General features: G+C 40.5%; 1 protein-coding gene across 1 annotated transcript; it reads right to left on the bottom strand.

Annotated features, from left to right (window-relative positions):
- Positions 1–1,341: 1,341 nt before the first annotated feature.
- Positions 1,342–4,353, bottom strand: LOC115804767 (uncharacterized protein K02A2.6-like). Its single transcript, XM_030765265.1, has one exon. The coding sequence runs from the start codon at positions 4,351–4,353 to the stop codon at positions 1,342–1,344; it is 3,012 nt and encodes a 1,003-aa protein (XP_030621125.1).
- Between the last annotated feature and the right edge of the window lie 11,366 nt (positions 4,354–15,719).

The raw sequence follows: 15,719 nt of genomic DNA, 5'->3' as shown, positions 1-15,719 counted from the left end.
GACATGTAATTTAATGTATTTTCGAGGGATAGCAAATTATGTGATAGTAGTATATATGCAGAAAATCGAATGATGATGAGGCTTGTCCAGAAATCACGTGGATGACTAGCCGTTTCGAACATCAGTTTTCATTGGTTGCAAACTGTCCGGCAACTGAACACGTCACGCAGGGTTGCTTTGACCAAGAGCCAGCAAACTACTTCCTTAGTGAACGTGGTCTTCCATAAGGTATGGAGTGTACAGGATTAACATAACGGGTGCACATTTAAAATGTTATCTACAGTAGTAAGCCTGTTTCATAAGGTGTAACTTTACTTGTAGCCTAAACCTCTACGCAGCATTTTATGTGCAAAACCTGACAAGCTTCGTAATAATATCGATGTTGTTGGCCATTTACCCTTATCGGTAAGACGAGCTTACACAACACGTACCGTTAGCTATCAAGTTCTTATATAGGCTAATTTCTTTTGAAAGTTAATGATGTTGGGATATGACTGAAAGATTCGACGGGAGTATACGTTTGAATACGTTCTCCCTGACAAAAACAAAACAAAACATATTCGCTTTTGTTGTATTTTAGTCATTTAATCATTATTAGTTTTAGTCACCAAAAATTATACAACTTTCAGTCAAACTGTGATGAAATAAGGTTTGTGGTTATTTGTCCACCGATTTATCACCTACAGTGTTTAAAGTGCGTTCTATTTTCAGTTTTATTATAGTTAGAATTTGTCCACAAATTCGTTCTTCCTCGGAGAGTAGCCATAAGGTTCAATTTCCAGAGGACCAAGGATATTGGTTCAGCAGCACTACCAACATGTATCGACCAATCATTACCATGCAATACGTGTGTGCACATCTTGCAAATGAAGTGCATGCACGTAATTGGATGAAAATAATATAGGTCTACGATTGTTAATCTGCTTGTCCACTTGTTTGTTTTTGGAATTATAGCGTCGTTATTATTCGTCGACAGAAATGTTGTAATGTTGTGTTTGTTACAACTATATAATGAATATAAATACGGACACGAAGCTGCGATGTAACGGACTGTTCTCTTTACTATGTAGTCATGGCAACCATCAATCAAACACACCACAGAACACAGGTAGCGGGGGTACAACTGCGCCAAACAAAATAGGTCCATACACTACATATCCTCCCCTTTTAGATAAATGCACCATAAACTGTATGCATAACAAAACATTCTATTCAAGTATAAAACATATATAATAAACTTTTTTTTTTTTTTTTTTTTTTAAAGTTGTGTTTTCCGCAGTCCATAACAACATAACGAATGTTCATTACAAGTTCAGTCTCTTGGGAGGCACTCTGTGCCTTTCAGGATAACGTCTCTGGAGTAACCTGCGGAGTAACATCAAGGGTAGCAGGGATCTTGTCAAGGACAAGGGTCTCTGTTGCAGGTGTCACATTGATATTAGTGGTGTGATCATCACTGGGAGGTAAGTCTGAAGAAGGTAAGGTGTTGTTCTTTGGCTGTGCATCCTTAATCTGATCCACATGACGTCTCCAGGTATGCTCTCCCACATCCACTGTATACATCAGTGGTCCAGTTCTCGTTGCTATCCTAACAGGGGTCCACTTGTCTTCCCGGTAGTCACGAGCTAGGACTTCCTGTCCAATCTCAAAGTGTCTTGCAGCCTTAATTGGCACATAGCTGAACTGTTTATTATGCACTTCCCTTCGCAGATCTGGTTTCAGGAGGTCTATGCGAGATCTCAGATTTCTGTTCATGAACAGCATAGCAGGTGTTTGATTTGTCGTTGCATGAACAGAGTTTCGATATGCAAAGAGGAAATTATCCACCTTGTGCTGAAGAGAAATGTCCTCCTTCTCCATAGCTTTAATGGACTTCTTGAAAGTTTGGACAAACCTTTCAGCTAACCCATTCGTGGCTGGGTGGTGAGGCGCTGACTTGAAGTGCTTGATGCCATTTTTCTTCATGAATAGACTGAACTCTTCTGAAGTGTATTGAGACCCGTTGTCACTCACAATCAGTTCAGGTACGCCATTTCTGGAGAAAATGGACCTAAGAGCAGCAATGGTCTTTTCTGATGTGGTTGACTTCATCGGTATCACCTCTGGCCACTTGGAATGGGCATCAACAACAATCAGGAACATGGAGTTCATGAATGGCCCGGCAAAGTCAATATGCACTCTTTGCCATGGGGCAGATGGCCACTCCCATGGGTGAAGGGGTGCCTGTGGCGGTGCATTCTGAACTCTGTGGCATCCTGAGCAGCCTTTGGTGAGGTCTTCAATCTGTTTATCTATACCTGGCCACCACACATAGCTCCGGGCTAGACTCTTCATCTTGACTGTGCCCAGATGTCCTTCGTGTAGATTCTCTAAGACTCTGCTGCGCAACTTTGAGGGAACTACAACACGAGATCCACACATCAGGGTTCCCTGGCATACTGAGAGTTGGTCTCGCCTGGCTGAAAACTCTGGAAACATGGAGTTACCGTGAGCTGGCCATCCTTGCATTGTGATGTTGTAGACTTTTGACAAAGTTGGGTCGTTCCTAGTTTGTCTTTGTATTTCAGTGTTTGTCACTGGCAGCTGATCCACCACTGCTGTATGGAACACCTCCGCTGGATCCAGGGATGAAGTTTTTTCCTCTTCTGTTGTTGACAGTGGCAGACGCGACAACCCATCAGCATTACTGTGTTGTCTGGTGCCTTTGAATTCAATGTCATAAGAGTGTGCTCCAAGGTACAGTGCCCAACGTTGCAAGCGGGTCGCCGACATCACTGGGATTCCCTTACGAGGGTTAAAAATTGACACGAGGGGTTGGTGGTCTGTCACAAGAGTAAACCTTTGTCCGTAGAGGTAATGGTGGAACTTCTTGACACCCCATACTAGACTGAGGGCCTCCCGGTCGATCTGTGCATAATTGCGCTCTGCGCTCGTCAGTGACCTTGAAGTGAATGCAATTGGACGTTCAGATCCGTCTTTCATGACGTGTGACAAGACACAGCCAATCCCGTAGGGACTAGCGTCGCATGCCAGTCTGATGGGTCGTGTTGGGTCATAATGGGTAAGTAGTTCATCAGATGTTATGAGTCTTTTTATTTCTTCAAACGCCCTGTCACATTTCTCAGACCACTCCCATTTTACTCCTGTCTGTAACAGTGTATTCAGGGGGTGCAATGTTGTAGCAAGGTTTGGGAGCAATTTGTGATAATAATTGACGAGCCCTAAGAATGACCTTAGTTGTGACACATTCTCTGGTTTTGGTGCTTGAAGCACTGCCTCAATTTTCTCTTGTGATTTGTGTAAGCCGTGCTTGTCAATGACATGTCCACAGTATGAGATTTCACTCTTGAAAAACTCGCACTTGCTTCTCTTTGCATGCAGGCCATACTCACTCAGCCTGGTGAGCACTTTGCTAAGGTTCTGAAGATGCTCTTCATCATTCTTGCCTGTCACAATGATGTCGTCCAGGTAACACTGGGTTCCGGGGATATCTTGAAGGACTTGATCCATCGCTCTTTGCCAGATCGCTGGAGCCGACGCAACACCAAAGACAAGCCTGTTGTACTGGAACAGTCCTCTGTGAGTGTTGATTGTGAGGAACTTCCTGCTAGACTCCTCAATCTCCATTTGCAGGTAGGCCTGTGCCAGGTCGATCTTTGAGAACTTCTCCCCTCCTGCCAACGAAGCAAAGATATCTTCTATTCGTGGCAGTGGATACTGCACAGTGCGCAGCACAGGATTGATGCTTACTTTAAAGTCTCCACATATACGAACAGCTTCAGCCTTTCCTTTCTTGATCACAGGGACAATGGGCGTGGCCCAATCACTCCATTCAACCCTTGATAGGATTCCAGATGCCTCCAAGCTCTGAAGTTCAGCATCCACCTTTGGCCTAAGCGCATAAGGCACTGGACGGGCTTTATGGAATCTTGGCGTTGCCTTTTCATCCAATTCAATTCTTGCCTTCATCCCCTTTAGTGTACCAATACCCTCTGCAAACACCCTGTCATTGGCACTGAGTAGCTGTGATAGTCTCCGTGTTACACTGTGCGGGCTGCAATTGCCTGCTGATGACATATTTAGAGCTTTAATGGTGTGCCAGTCCAACTGGATCTTCCTCAACCATTCACGTCCGAAAAGTGCTGGCCCTCCATTTTTCAGAACATACAACTCCAACTGCTGTGTTTTCCCACCATATGTCACTTTTACCTTCAGTTTGCCTTTTGGAGACACTTTTTCACCTGTGTAGGTCTTAAGCATCACTGAGGTCTGCACTAATGGTAGCTTAGGGAACAGCTGTTTGTAGTCAGACTCTGAAATGACAGATAAGGCTGATCCTGTGTCTAGCTCCATCTTTAATTTTACCCCTGACACAACTGCAGTGATCCAAATGATTTCTCTGTCTTGCCCAGTTACGCTGTGTAATTCTAAGCAAGCTAGTTCACTTGTGTCAGACTCTGATTCTGATCCACTTTCACATTCAGTGACGTTGTGCACATGTTTGTCTTTGTGCTTAAACTTTTTATCCCGGTGTGATTTCTCTTTTTGTGTATGCTTGTTATCGGGCTTTTGTCTGCACACTCTCTCTATGTGTCCTGGTCTGTTACACTTTTTGCAGTTTTTGTCCTTAAACCAGCAGTCATTGGCATCATGTGAGGTTTTGCCACATCTGTAACACTTATTTCTTTTACCATCACTGATTGACATTTTATACATACTACTGCTGACACCCTTTTTCTGTAGCTCCAAAGCATCCCTGGCGGCTCTCTCCATTGACACCGCAATTGCCAATGCTTTTTCCAGTGTAAGATCTTTTTCTGACAGTAGCCTCTTCTGCGTACTTTGTCAATGCATGCCACATACCAGTCTATCACGCAATGCATCGGAAAGTCCTGCTCGAAATTCACAGAACTGAGTAAGTTTGCGCAATTCAGCTATATATTCCGAGATGCTTTCATCTGTAGACTGGTTCCTATTGTGAAAACGAAATCTCTCCGCTATCACAAGGGGTTTGGGGCTCAGGTGATTCATTAAAGTGTCCACGATGTTTTGGAATGTCTGCGTAGCAGGCTTCGCCGGAGCTAATAAGTTCCGTAGCAAATTATACGTTTTAGCACCCATTAGGCTGAGGAGTGTGGGGACTTTCTTATCTTCCTCCATGCCATTTGCAGTACAGTACAGCTCAACTCTTTCAATATACGACTCCCAGTCTTCATTTACACTGTCAAATTCGCCTATTTTCCCGACACATGCCATATTCACGTTATGTTCACTTTATCTCACTTTCAGTGTTACCGTTAACTTGGTTTAGCTTGCTAGTTGTGCGTCACTCGCGCATCCCTTTGCTAGCCTCGCTGACCCCGCCGTACAGGTTCACTCTTTTTCTCTGTCTGTTTCCTCTCCTCTGAGCTCCACTGTCATTTCCCTCAACTGTCAGTGCAGCCGGTGACTTTCGTCCACGTCTCGGTTCGTACTCGTCGCCAATTTGTTGTGTTTGTTACAACTATATAATGAATATAAATATGGACACGAAGCTGCGGTATAACGGACTGTTCTCTTTACTATGTAGTCATGGCAACCATCAATCAAACACACCACAGAACACAGGTAGCGGGGGTACAACTGCGCCAAACGAAATAGGTCCATACACTACAAGTAATATATTTGGCCACAGGTTTGTTTCTAAAAATGCATTTTGGAGAACCATACAGACGTAAACAAACTTCTCTGTATAGACATTATTTGTACATATCTGTATACATAAACACATTTATGCACACCAATTCTATACAGATATCTTTATTCAACAAAAAATGTTAGACGAAAACCTTGATTCATGTTCTGACGGTGATGAGCCCTTGGGGCCACACACTGTTTTGAATTTATACAGTCCTTTATACACACACCACAACACAAACTGTCACCATAATCTGGTTATTCAGAGTAATGGCATTACTGTGTGCATGTTAACATACAAATTGTAGATAATGTGATTAAGTAGTTTATTAGCATTGTCTTAACCTGTATTGTTACAGAACCATGAATAATAAATTCAGAAAATTTGTAAGTTAAAGGAAGTTTAACTGGTTCTCACCCCTGCAGACAATTTTGATTTCAAATCTTAACTTTAGGATTGATTGTCTGTGTTGTAGTTGTAGGTTATCAAATTGAATCTGTATATTCTGATAGAAAATTCATTTTTTGGTAGCCTATATGTACATTTGTTGCTACAGTAATAATGTGGGTGTGCATTTGCTGCTGCATTTTCTGGCAATGGCTGTAAGCTGGCAGTATAGGGAGAGCTGGCTTAGAGCTGGAGAACTGATCTTTTGGGGATATACAGTATAGCAGTGTGTAGCTGGGGGCCTGAATGGTGCCTAGGTAGTGTCAGTGACACAGGAAGCTGGTATGTCTTACTCTTTCTTGATACATCATCACTGGTATTATTGACTAGCAAGGATGAATTCCTCCAACAATTAGACCAATTTTAAGTTTTGTTTTCTTTCATTTAATTTTTTAATGAATAGCAAAGCATTTTTCTGGTTAATAAAAAGATGCAAGTACTTTTGTAATCCTTGCTAAGAAACAATAATTGTGTAATGTGATAAAAAACGCTTGAAATGTAATGTGATTTGGCAGATTGAAATGGATGTCCAGAAATTGTATTTGAATTGCATTTCAAACCACATACAATTGTACATTGGGCTGTGCTTATACGAATTGGATTTTATGTGGTTTTTCCTATTAGGACCTGCAGGCCTAAAGATAATCAGATTCCAGTATATGCAAAAAGCCTAAAATAGATTTGGGCTGTCAATGTGACTATAGAGTAGGCCTATGCTGACACTGAATACTATGAAATAAGACTGTCCGTAGTCAACTTGGTTCAGTATGACTAGAAATAGCATTGTTGTTTTGATGTCTTGTAAGAAAAGTTAACACAAATCTGATTGTTAGTATGTTTTAAAAGATTTTTTATTTTTTTGCCTGTCGTATGTCCTGTCTCAAATTTCACCTGCCTGCACTTCCAGCCGCACTTCCAAGTGACTAACAAGGTAAGCAAACACACAAACAAAGTATTTTTATTTTTTTAGTATAAAATAATTTGCTATCTCAATTCAACAAATATTAGTGTTGTATACAAAGTGAAGCAATGCAAATCCTTTAGGTCGTTTCAGCGACTGACTTGAGTATTCTTGATTTTAGTTTTTCTAACCATGATGATGCACCCTTTTTAAGAAGCATAGTTAGAGCAATAATGACATTTTAACAAATATTATTTAAATATCCAGATGGTTACAAGAAAGACATTATTAGGTATCACTTTCTGAAAGTAGTCCAACTATTGGACTTTAAATAGTTCCGAAACCATGAAGGACACGCCTCTCAGTGAATGTGGTATTTGTTCAATTGGTAACAAATCTTCGTAACATGGAGTCATTGTTAGAACATATTAAAGTTCTTTTTGTGTAAAGCTGGATAAACGTTTATTCTGTTGTACATTGAATATTGATTTAGTTGAGTAGTGTAATCTCAACAAGATGTTGTCAGTCAACACACACAACACTTTGAGTTAGGTGTAAGCAGTTTTAAAAATTATGCAGTGATGCATAGAGAATTACTGGTTATACTGTGCAATATTTGCATAATATTTCTTAATATATAAATTTCCTGAATTTCTATTGCACTGTTTGTACATACTTTTAACTGTTTTTGCAGTGTAATTGACTAAAAGATTTTAGAAGAGCGAATTCCGTATAAATGAAGCCTGTACAAATTTTTTATTACCCAAGAAAAACATTGTCTACCAGTATTAGTATTCCAAATATAATGCGTTCAGTCAAGGTTGACTGAGCTATTTGGACATAATTTAAAAAGACACTCAAATTGCTGACAAAGCACTAGGCTAAATCAGAGAAATGTCTTCAGATGTGCACTGTGTCTAAACATGTCGTTGGTTGCATTTAGACTAATTGATCAATGTTTTCTCAAACAGAACTTGGTGTGATTTTATGTCGCTGCTCTTACCATAGGAGTTGATTAATACTAAGGGAGGTCTATTGCTCTGTCTGTGTGTGTTTGCGTTCCATAGATGCCCCGTACGAAGTCTTTCCGGCGCTCCCAGGCAGCCAAGAGGAGGTGGATGGAGCAGGAGGTCCCGCCCTTGCTGCCGGGGCCCTTGACCGAGGAGGTCAAGGGGGAGGAGTTGCCTCCTCCCAAGAAGCTAAACTTGACTGACAAGGACTCATGGCCTATGGCCCCTGACATGACTGACAATGACCCAACTATGAACCTGTCAAATGACCAGCCAAATAACCTGTCAAATGACCAACCAAATCAGCAGCCTATTGGCCTCTCACGAGGTGTAAACAGCATCAAACAAAGCGTAAACAGCTTCAAACAAAGCGTAAACAGCATCAAAACAGCTCCCACATCTGCCAAAAACTCTGCCGAAAACTCTGTCGAAAACTGTGCAAATCCTTCCAAAAATGAATACTTAAATATGTCTGTAGTGTCATGTCCTAAATTTCCTCAGACCTCGGTCATTCTAGGCTCCTTTCATCAAGGTGATGTTTGCTTTGGAAGGAACAGCAACAAACAATGTGCAGCCAACAGTCTGATGGCAATATTAAAGTGTACGTTGAAGAACGTGTTAACCTGGACAGTGGCAGACCTGGATGATGTCCTGCTTTGTGGAGACCACTTGTACAGCAGCATGAGGCGTGACGGCAAGATTCATGATCAGACAGGCCGTGGTTTTGTCTCTGTCAGTGAATTGCCAGATGCATATGCACTGTCTTCTCATAACTTGACAATAAAATACAGTGAATCCTTAAATGGCTTATTTGGTGTTGATTCATATGAGGGTGGTTGGGAGGACATTCTGATGTCAGTCAAGACAGCTATCACAAGAGCACTTGTTGAGTGTGATGCATGTTTATTGAACATTAACCTTAATGTATGTGCGATTGTCAAAGAGGGCTCATGGTATGCACTGATTGACTCTCATTCACGAAGCAACGATGGTACATGTGATGGTGCAGGTAAAAGCTTAGTGGCTTACCACTGTAACACTGAGTCATTGTTAGAACACATCACACGTTTAGGACTGTCATTACATGCATAAGGACAGGAGTTTGAAGTCACTGGAGTCAAAGCAAGTGTAACTGGCAGTATCACACAACTGGAGCAACTTGAAGAAAGAGGTGAGCCAAGTATAATCCCTCCATGTGACACAACAGCACCACAAACTGGCGCTGCTAGTCAACCAGCTCATAGCGTAGTGCTGCAAGGTAAGCGTAAAGTGTGCGCAAAGTATGGCGAAGCTGTTAAGATGCAAATGAGTATGAGCGTAAAGAACAGACAACATGAAGATAGCAGTGTACGTGAGAAGCCAAGCGATGGTAATGTAAGAGACGACGTCATAGTTGGAGATCTCATCAATCCAGGGTTACATTTTAACCCTTTAACTCGTACGGAGCAAACTAATTTATGCTCACGCTTACAGTTGACTAATGAAAACGGTGATGTTGATCGAACCACACGATTTGGTCCGATGGGATATCCCTGTGAGACAAAGAGTATTCAGGCGGATGGCAATTGCTTTTTCAGATCACTGGCCCATGCAATTTGTGGAAATGAACAAAAGCAATTGAAAATTCGACGCGCTGTAGTGCAATATCTCATAAAGAACAGCACAAGATTTGAGACGTATTTGAGGGATGGGTATACATCAGTGCAGCAGTACGTAACATCGTCAAAAATGAAATTCGTAGGATCATGGGCAACAGAGGTTGAAATCTGGGCAGCTGCTGACCTGCTACAGATGACTATTATGACGTTCAATGGTGACAGATGGAATGTATACTCGTGTTATCGTATACTAGGTAATGCACAGGCACCTGAGATGAATCCTGCAGTTTACTTAAACCACTGCAATTCCAACCACTATGAAGTCGTAACATGTGTTAGAAAAAGAGACCACGGCGTTTGCGCAGGTACGTCATACAATGTGATGACGACATAAAAATGAACTTGAGGAAAAAATGCAAAGTTAGCGATAAGTTGGAGAATTTAAAGAAGGTTAAAGCTGACAAAAGGAGAGAGAAATATTACAATGACAGCAATTACCAGAAACAACAACAAAGTATTGCACTGAAGTACTTTAAAGGTAAATATGAGATGTTTGAGTTTCAGCAGTCTGTGCGTGAATATTCCAAGACCAAATATCATGAAGATGCAGCGTTTCAGTGATCTGTCTGCGAATATTCCAAGACAAAATTTAAAACAGATCCAGAGTTTCGGAAATGTTTGCGTGAATATACTAATCAGAAATACAAAAATAATGCAGTGTTTCGGGAATCTACTCGTCAGCGCAAATCAAAAAGATACCACGAAGATGAAGAAGTTAAAGCTGCAAAAAAACAAAACAATTGTGAGGCCTATGTAACAAATGTAACCCACCCAATGTCACTAGGAATACTTTCACCACAGGTTTAACTATTCAGTTAAATGAATAAAGGGAGAGAGGAGACTTGTGTACCAGAATTAACTCACTTTAATAAATTACTATTCAAACTGAAATGTGGGCTCAGAATCATATTTATTTATAATACAAAACACAACAGAAATGACAAAGAAACAAAAAAAAAGGAAAGAAATTAATACAGATTTATAGAATAAATCATAAGGCGAGCTCCAACAGGTCAGCTGTGGCTAAGAACCCCCCAGAGGAAAGGCTAGGGATTACACTTGGAACATCACCTGCAGTAAGGCAACCACATGGGCAATTCACCATACCTTAAAGGAGAGCCAAACCTCTCTAGCAATTCACTACACACCACACAGGAGCCAAGTCGCAATGGCAGATCACTACACACCAAACAAGAGCCAAATGGCAAGGGTTATTCACTACACACCAAACAGGAGGCAAATCACACAGGCTATTCACTACACATCAAACAGGAGCCAAATCACACAAGCTATTCATTACACATCAAACAGGAGCCAAACTAGTCACTCAACTCACAGCACACTTAAGTGCAAAGGCCTAACGTGCTTCCCGATTTGAAACGAACAAAGGGAAGTCCTAAATGCTGTGAACTACCGGTGTCGTGTCATGTCACATGATCGCAGTAGAACCACCTAACACACGTAACACCTACTGCTATGCACACCTTCCCCCGTCACACAAAACAGAAAAGAAGGGAAAATACTGATTTTGCAATTGATTGTTTTCGTAGAGAAATAAGTGCTGGTCCTGAATATATTTGTGCTGTGTGTCATTGTTTACTATTCAGAAAGCAAGTTATTGAATGTAAAACGAGTTGCTATGAAAGCAAAGGAAACAATATTGCTGTCCTGGCCAAAAAATGTATTACATTTACATACTTGCATAAATGTGATAGTGTATTGTGTGAACGTGTATGCCATGGATTTGCTTCTCTTGTCATAGGAAAATCCTCAGTGGTAAAATGCCAGAGGAGAGTGTTACAAATAACATGCATTTAGAAAAAATCCCTGAAGAACTTAAATGTCTCAATTCTTTAGAACAACATCTCATTGCCCTCCATATTCCGTTCATGAAATTGCTATGTCTTCCACATGGTAAACAAACTGGCTGTCATGGACCTGTTGTGTGCGTTCCAGTAAACACCAGAGATGTTACATCTGTTCTTCCCAGAAATGAATCTGATGATAAGATGTTAAAAGTCAAACTGAAACGAAAGCTCACTTACAAAGGTCATTACGAATATCAGTATGTTCAAACTGATCATGTTAGAAATGCACTTAACTATCTGATGAAGCATAATAGTTGGTATAAAGATGTTCACTTCAATGAAGAGTGGGTCAACACTTTAAATGAAACAAACAAAATGAACGAAGACTCAGACAACGCTGATGCAATGCAGGAGCAATATATCACTGAAGTGAATGTAACACACGATGATGACAACGAAGACGAAACAGAAGAAGATTTAACGTACATCAAAGAACAGCATGGTTTGTTTTTAGACACAGCATTACAACCTGTTAATGTTGCTTCAGAAATACTGGATCAACATTTTGACAGCATAATTTCTGTTACCCCAGCCGAAGGTAATAGTCCTATTACAATGCTGTCGGATAAAACGAACGAAGCTAAATGTTTTCCTGTATTATATCCTGCTGGTGGCCCAACTTTTCATGATAACAGAAAAGAAAAAATAACGCAGTCACGCTATTTAAATGTATGAATACTCAATGCAGATGGAAGATTTACCAAAAATACAGATTTTATATTTTATGCTCAGTACATATCAGAGCTTGATCAAATTGTATGTAATGTGTCAATTGCATTGCGAAAAGGATCTGACAAAACATCGCTTAAAGAAGTAACATCTGACATGTTAACAGACTCTGAGTCCTTGCAGAAAATATTAAATTATGATGAAGGTTACAAGTTTTTGAAACCTATTCGTGGAACACCACCGTTTTGGCAATCTGCACAGAAAGATCTTTTTGCACTTATTAGACAACTTTCAATACCAACATTTTTTGCATCATTTAGTTCTGCAGACCTCAGATGGCCAGAAATGATCAAATCTATAATAAGACAAGAGAGAAAACACATTAACGTGGATGAACTTGACTGGTCGGAAAAATGTGGCCTTTTGAAGCAAAATCCTGTCACAGCAGCAAGAATGTTTGATCATAGGTGGCATTGTTTTTTGAAAGAGGTAATCATGTCTCCAGCTGAACCTATTGGGAAAATAAAAGATTACTTTTATCGTGTTGAGTTTCAACAACGTGGTTCACCGCATGTCCACTGCCTTTTCTGGGTTGAGAATGCCCCACAGATTGATAAGCAAAGTGATGAAGAAGTTGCTGATTTCATTGACACCTACATTGCATGTGACTTATCATCAGAAAACGATGAGGAACTTCATGAAATTGTCAATAGTGTTCAAAAGCACAGCACCAGTCCTTCAAAGACATGCAGGAAGAAGAAAACTGTTTGTCGATTTAATTGTCCACGATCGCCATCCAGTTGTACTTTTGTAACAAGAGCGTGTAGTTCAGAAGACTTGAGTGGCAAAGATGACAATACGACTGCAACTGGAATTCTGGAGAAAGTCAAACAAGCATTATCAAAGTCTGAAGAGAATTTTGATTCAACTGATGCATTTTTTGCCTCTATTGGGTTATCACAAGATTTGTTTGAAAAAGCTTACAACAGATGTTCTAGGAAAAAAAGCATTGTTTTAAAGAGAAATCTAAATGCCATTTGGGTAAACCAATACAATAAAGATTTACTGTGGCATGGCAGGCAAATATGGACATTCAATTTGTTACTGATGCCTTTTCTGTAGTAGTGTACATCCTCACTTATATCACAAAAGCAGAGCAAGAAATGGGATTGTTGCTTGAGTGTGTGCAAAAGAAAGGCATGAATGGAAATCTTGAAGCAAAAGAAGCTTTTAAAAAGCTTGGGAGTATTTATCTACACAACAGAGAAGTCTCTGCTCAAGGGGCAGTGTATCGACTAACAAATATGCACCTGAAAGAATGCTCTCGTAAAGTTCAGTTTATCCCCATTGGACAAAATCCAGTTAAGATGAGTTTACCTTTGAATGTACTGCAAAAGAAAGCTCAGTATGATGAAACTGCAGACGAAGCAAATTTTTGGATGACTAGTATAGTTGACAGATACAAGAGTCGACCAAAAACAAAGGAATTTCAAAATTTATGTCTTGCAAGCTTTTGTTCGGAGTACAGAGTACTGTCAAAGTCAGACATCTCCACAAAAAGAGATCTTTCCAAAAATGGAATAATAAAATTGAACAACAACTGTGGCTTTGTAAAACGAAGGACACGAACACAACCTGCTGTTGTGAGATATCCAAGATTTTCACCCACAAAAGACCCAGAAAAGTACCATCACTCATTGCTTCAGCTTTTCCTGCCCTATTATGAAGACAGTCAACTAAAGCCTTTGCAGTTTGAGTCATATGAGGATTTTTACAAGTGTGGTGCAGTGAGATGTGGTGTGGATGATGTAGAAACTGTGAAATCAATTGTTAATTCCAACAGAGCGATATTTGAAAAAGAAAGTGATGAAATAGACAAGACTCAAAAAGTTTTGGAAGTGTTCTCAGCTCAGCTCGGTGTTCTCAGCTCAACACAACCTTACATAACAGCACCATTAAAGGGCCCAAGAGAACTTCGCTCATCACTGAAAACTCAACAACAGGAACATGTGGCCCCTACTTCAGCATTGCCAGTTCTGCCTGTGATCACGTCAGGCCTGGAGATGTTCTAAAGCATATACTAAACACTGTCTGATCCACTGTTCCCATTTGCTTGCTTGAAGGTCCCTGCTTGGTTCTAGTCATTTTTGCCAGCACAACCTGCTTGGCCTGTGACACTACATTACCTGACCTGCAAGTGCCACCTGAGAACTTCGAGATTGCCAGCTCACCACACCCAAACCTGCTGGTGCAGTCCTTTGGCTTAGATGTCCCTGCCCTCTTGCTGGCCAATGCCTGACCTGCAAGGCCCCTGGTTGTCCACTGCCTGTTTCTTGACCTGCAGTCATCTGAAAGCCACTGGTGGTTCCTAAACACTTTTGCCAACATTACTCTGATGGTCCCTGCATGGTTACAACCACAAATGGAATCACCCTTCAACCTGGAAACCCCAGCCTCTATGCAAGCCATCCCACAGCGACCACAGCTGTGCCCTGAGGATTTTTATTAACTGTTGCTAGCGCCTACACCACCCATGTGTATCCCCCAGCCCTGCCACAGCTTGTTTTGGAAGGACCCTTCCCCATCTCTGCCTACAGACAACAACTGTTACGTGACTCTGCTCTACAACCCGTAGAACCGTAGTTGACCCTACTGTCCTCTTCAGTAGTACAGACATATTTGGTCCTTAAGAAGCAAATTCAATCCTCTTTCCATTTTGACTCAACTTGTCAGGCAAGTTCATTTTTTCCTCAAGGCAGATTGAGATGTTCTCATAATACTGTTCACATTTTTTTGCTAATTTACTCATACTGTTGTCATGGTTTTATTATTTTACCCTGAATTTCATTGCTGGTTTGACCATCTTTTTCAAAATCACCTTACAATGTATCATTGTGTGAGAGGGTTTGTCTGTGTGTCTGCCCTGAGATGTACTGGTGACTTCTCCAGGATGTTTCCTTACCTTTCACCCAATGAGCAGTGGGATAAGCTCCAGCATCCCCTGTGACCCTAATTAGGTTAAGCAGCATAGACAATGAATGAATGAATGAATGAATGAATGAATGAATCATTGCATTTATTGGAACCATGTTTAATTATAAGTTTTTTCAGCACCTCAATTTTAAAAGATTCATTATTGGAAATGCTATTAATGTTATCAATTGTATGTATTTTCATTGCTGTGATAATAAATAAATGCAATCTTTATTTTTCATCATTATTTTTGTGGTTATTATTAAGCAATAGGTGTACTCATTGTTTATTAATAATTTTTTAGCAAAAGTTAAGATTATATTGTGTTTTTGCAACATGCCTATACATACCAAAATATGGCTTTTACTCATTTTGATTCATTTAGCCACATATGGGTCAGACGAAAAAGTACCAGTGATGTAACCTAATTATTATAACATATGCAAACAAGCTTCAACAGCTAGCCAGCTACTGAAAGCTTTTGGCAAGGTAATTAACATTTCCTTGTTTGAACAC

This window comes from Chanos chanos, chromosome 2 (assembly GCF_902362185.1).
Source record: "Chanos chanos chromosome 2, fChaCha1.1, whole genome shotgun sequence".
Lineage (NCBI taxonomy): Eukaryota > Metazoa > Chordata > Actinopteri > Gonorynchiformes > Chanidae > Chanos > Chanos chanos.
This window is presented reverse-complemented; position numbering and strand designations above follow the sequence as displayed.

Bases quoted from the DNA above. Each gene is read 5' to 3' on its own strand.
- LOC115804767 (XM_030765265.1), bottom strand. From the start codon at position 4,353: ATGGAGCTAGACACAGGATCAGCCTTATCTGTCATTTCAGAGTCTGAC.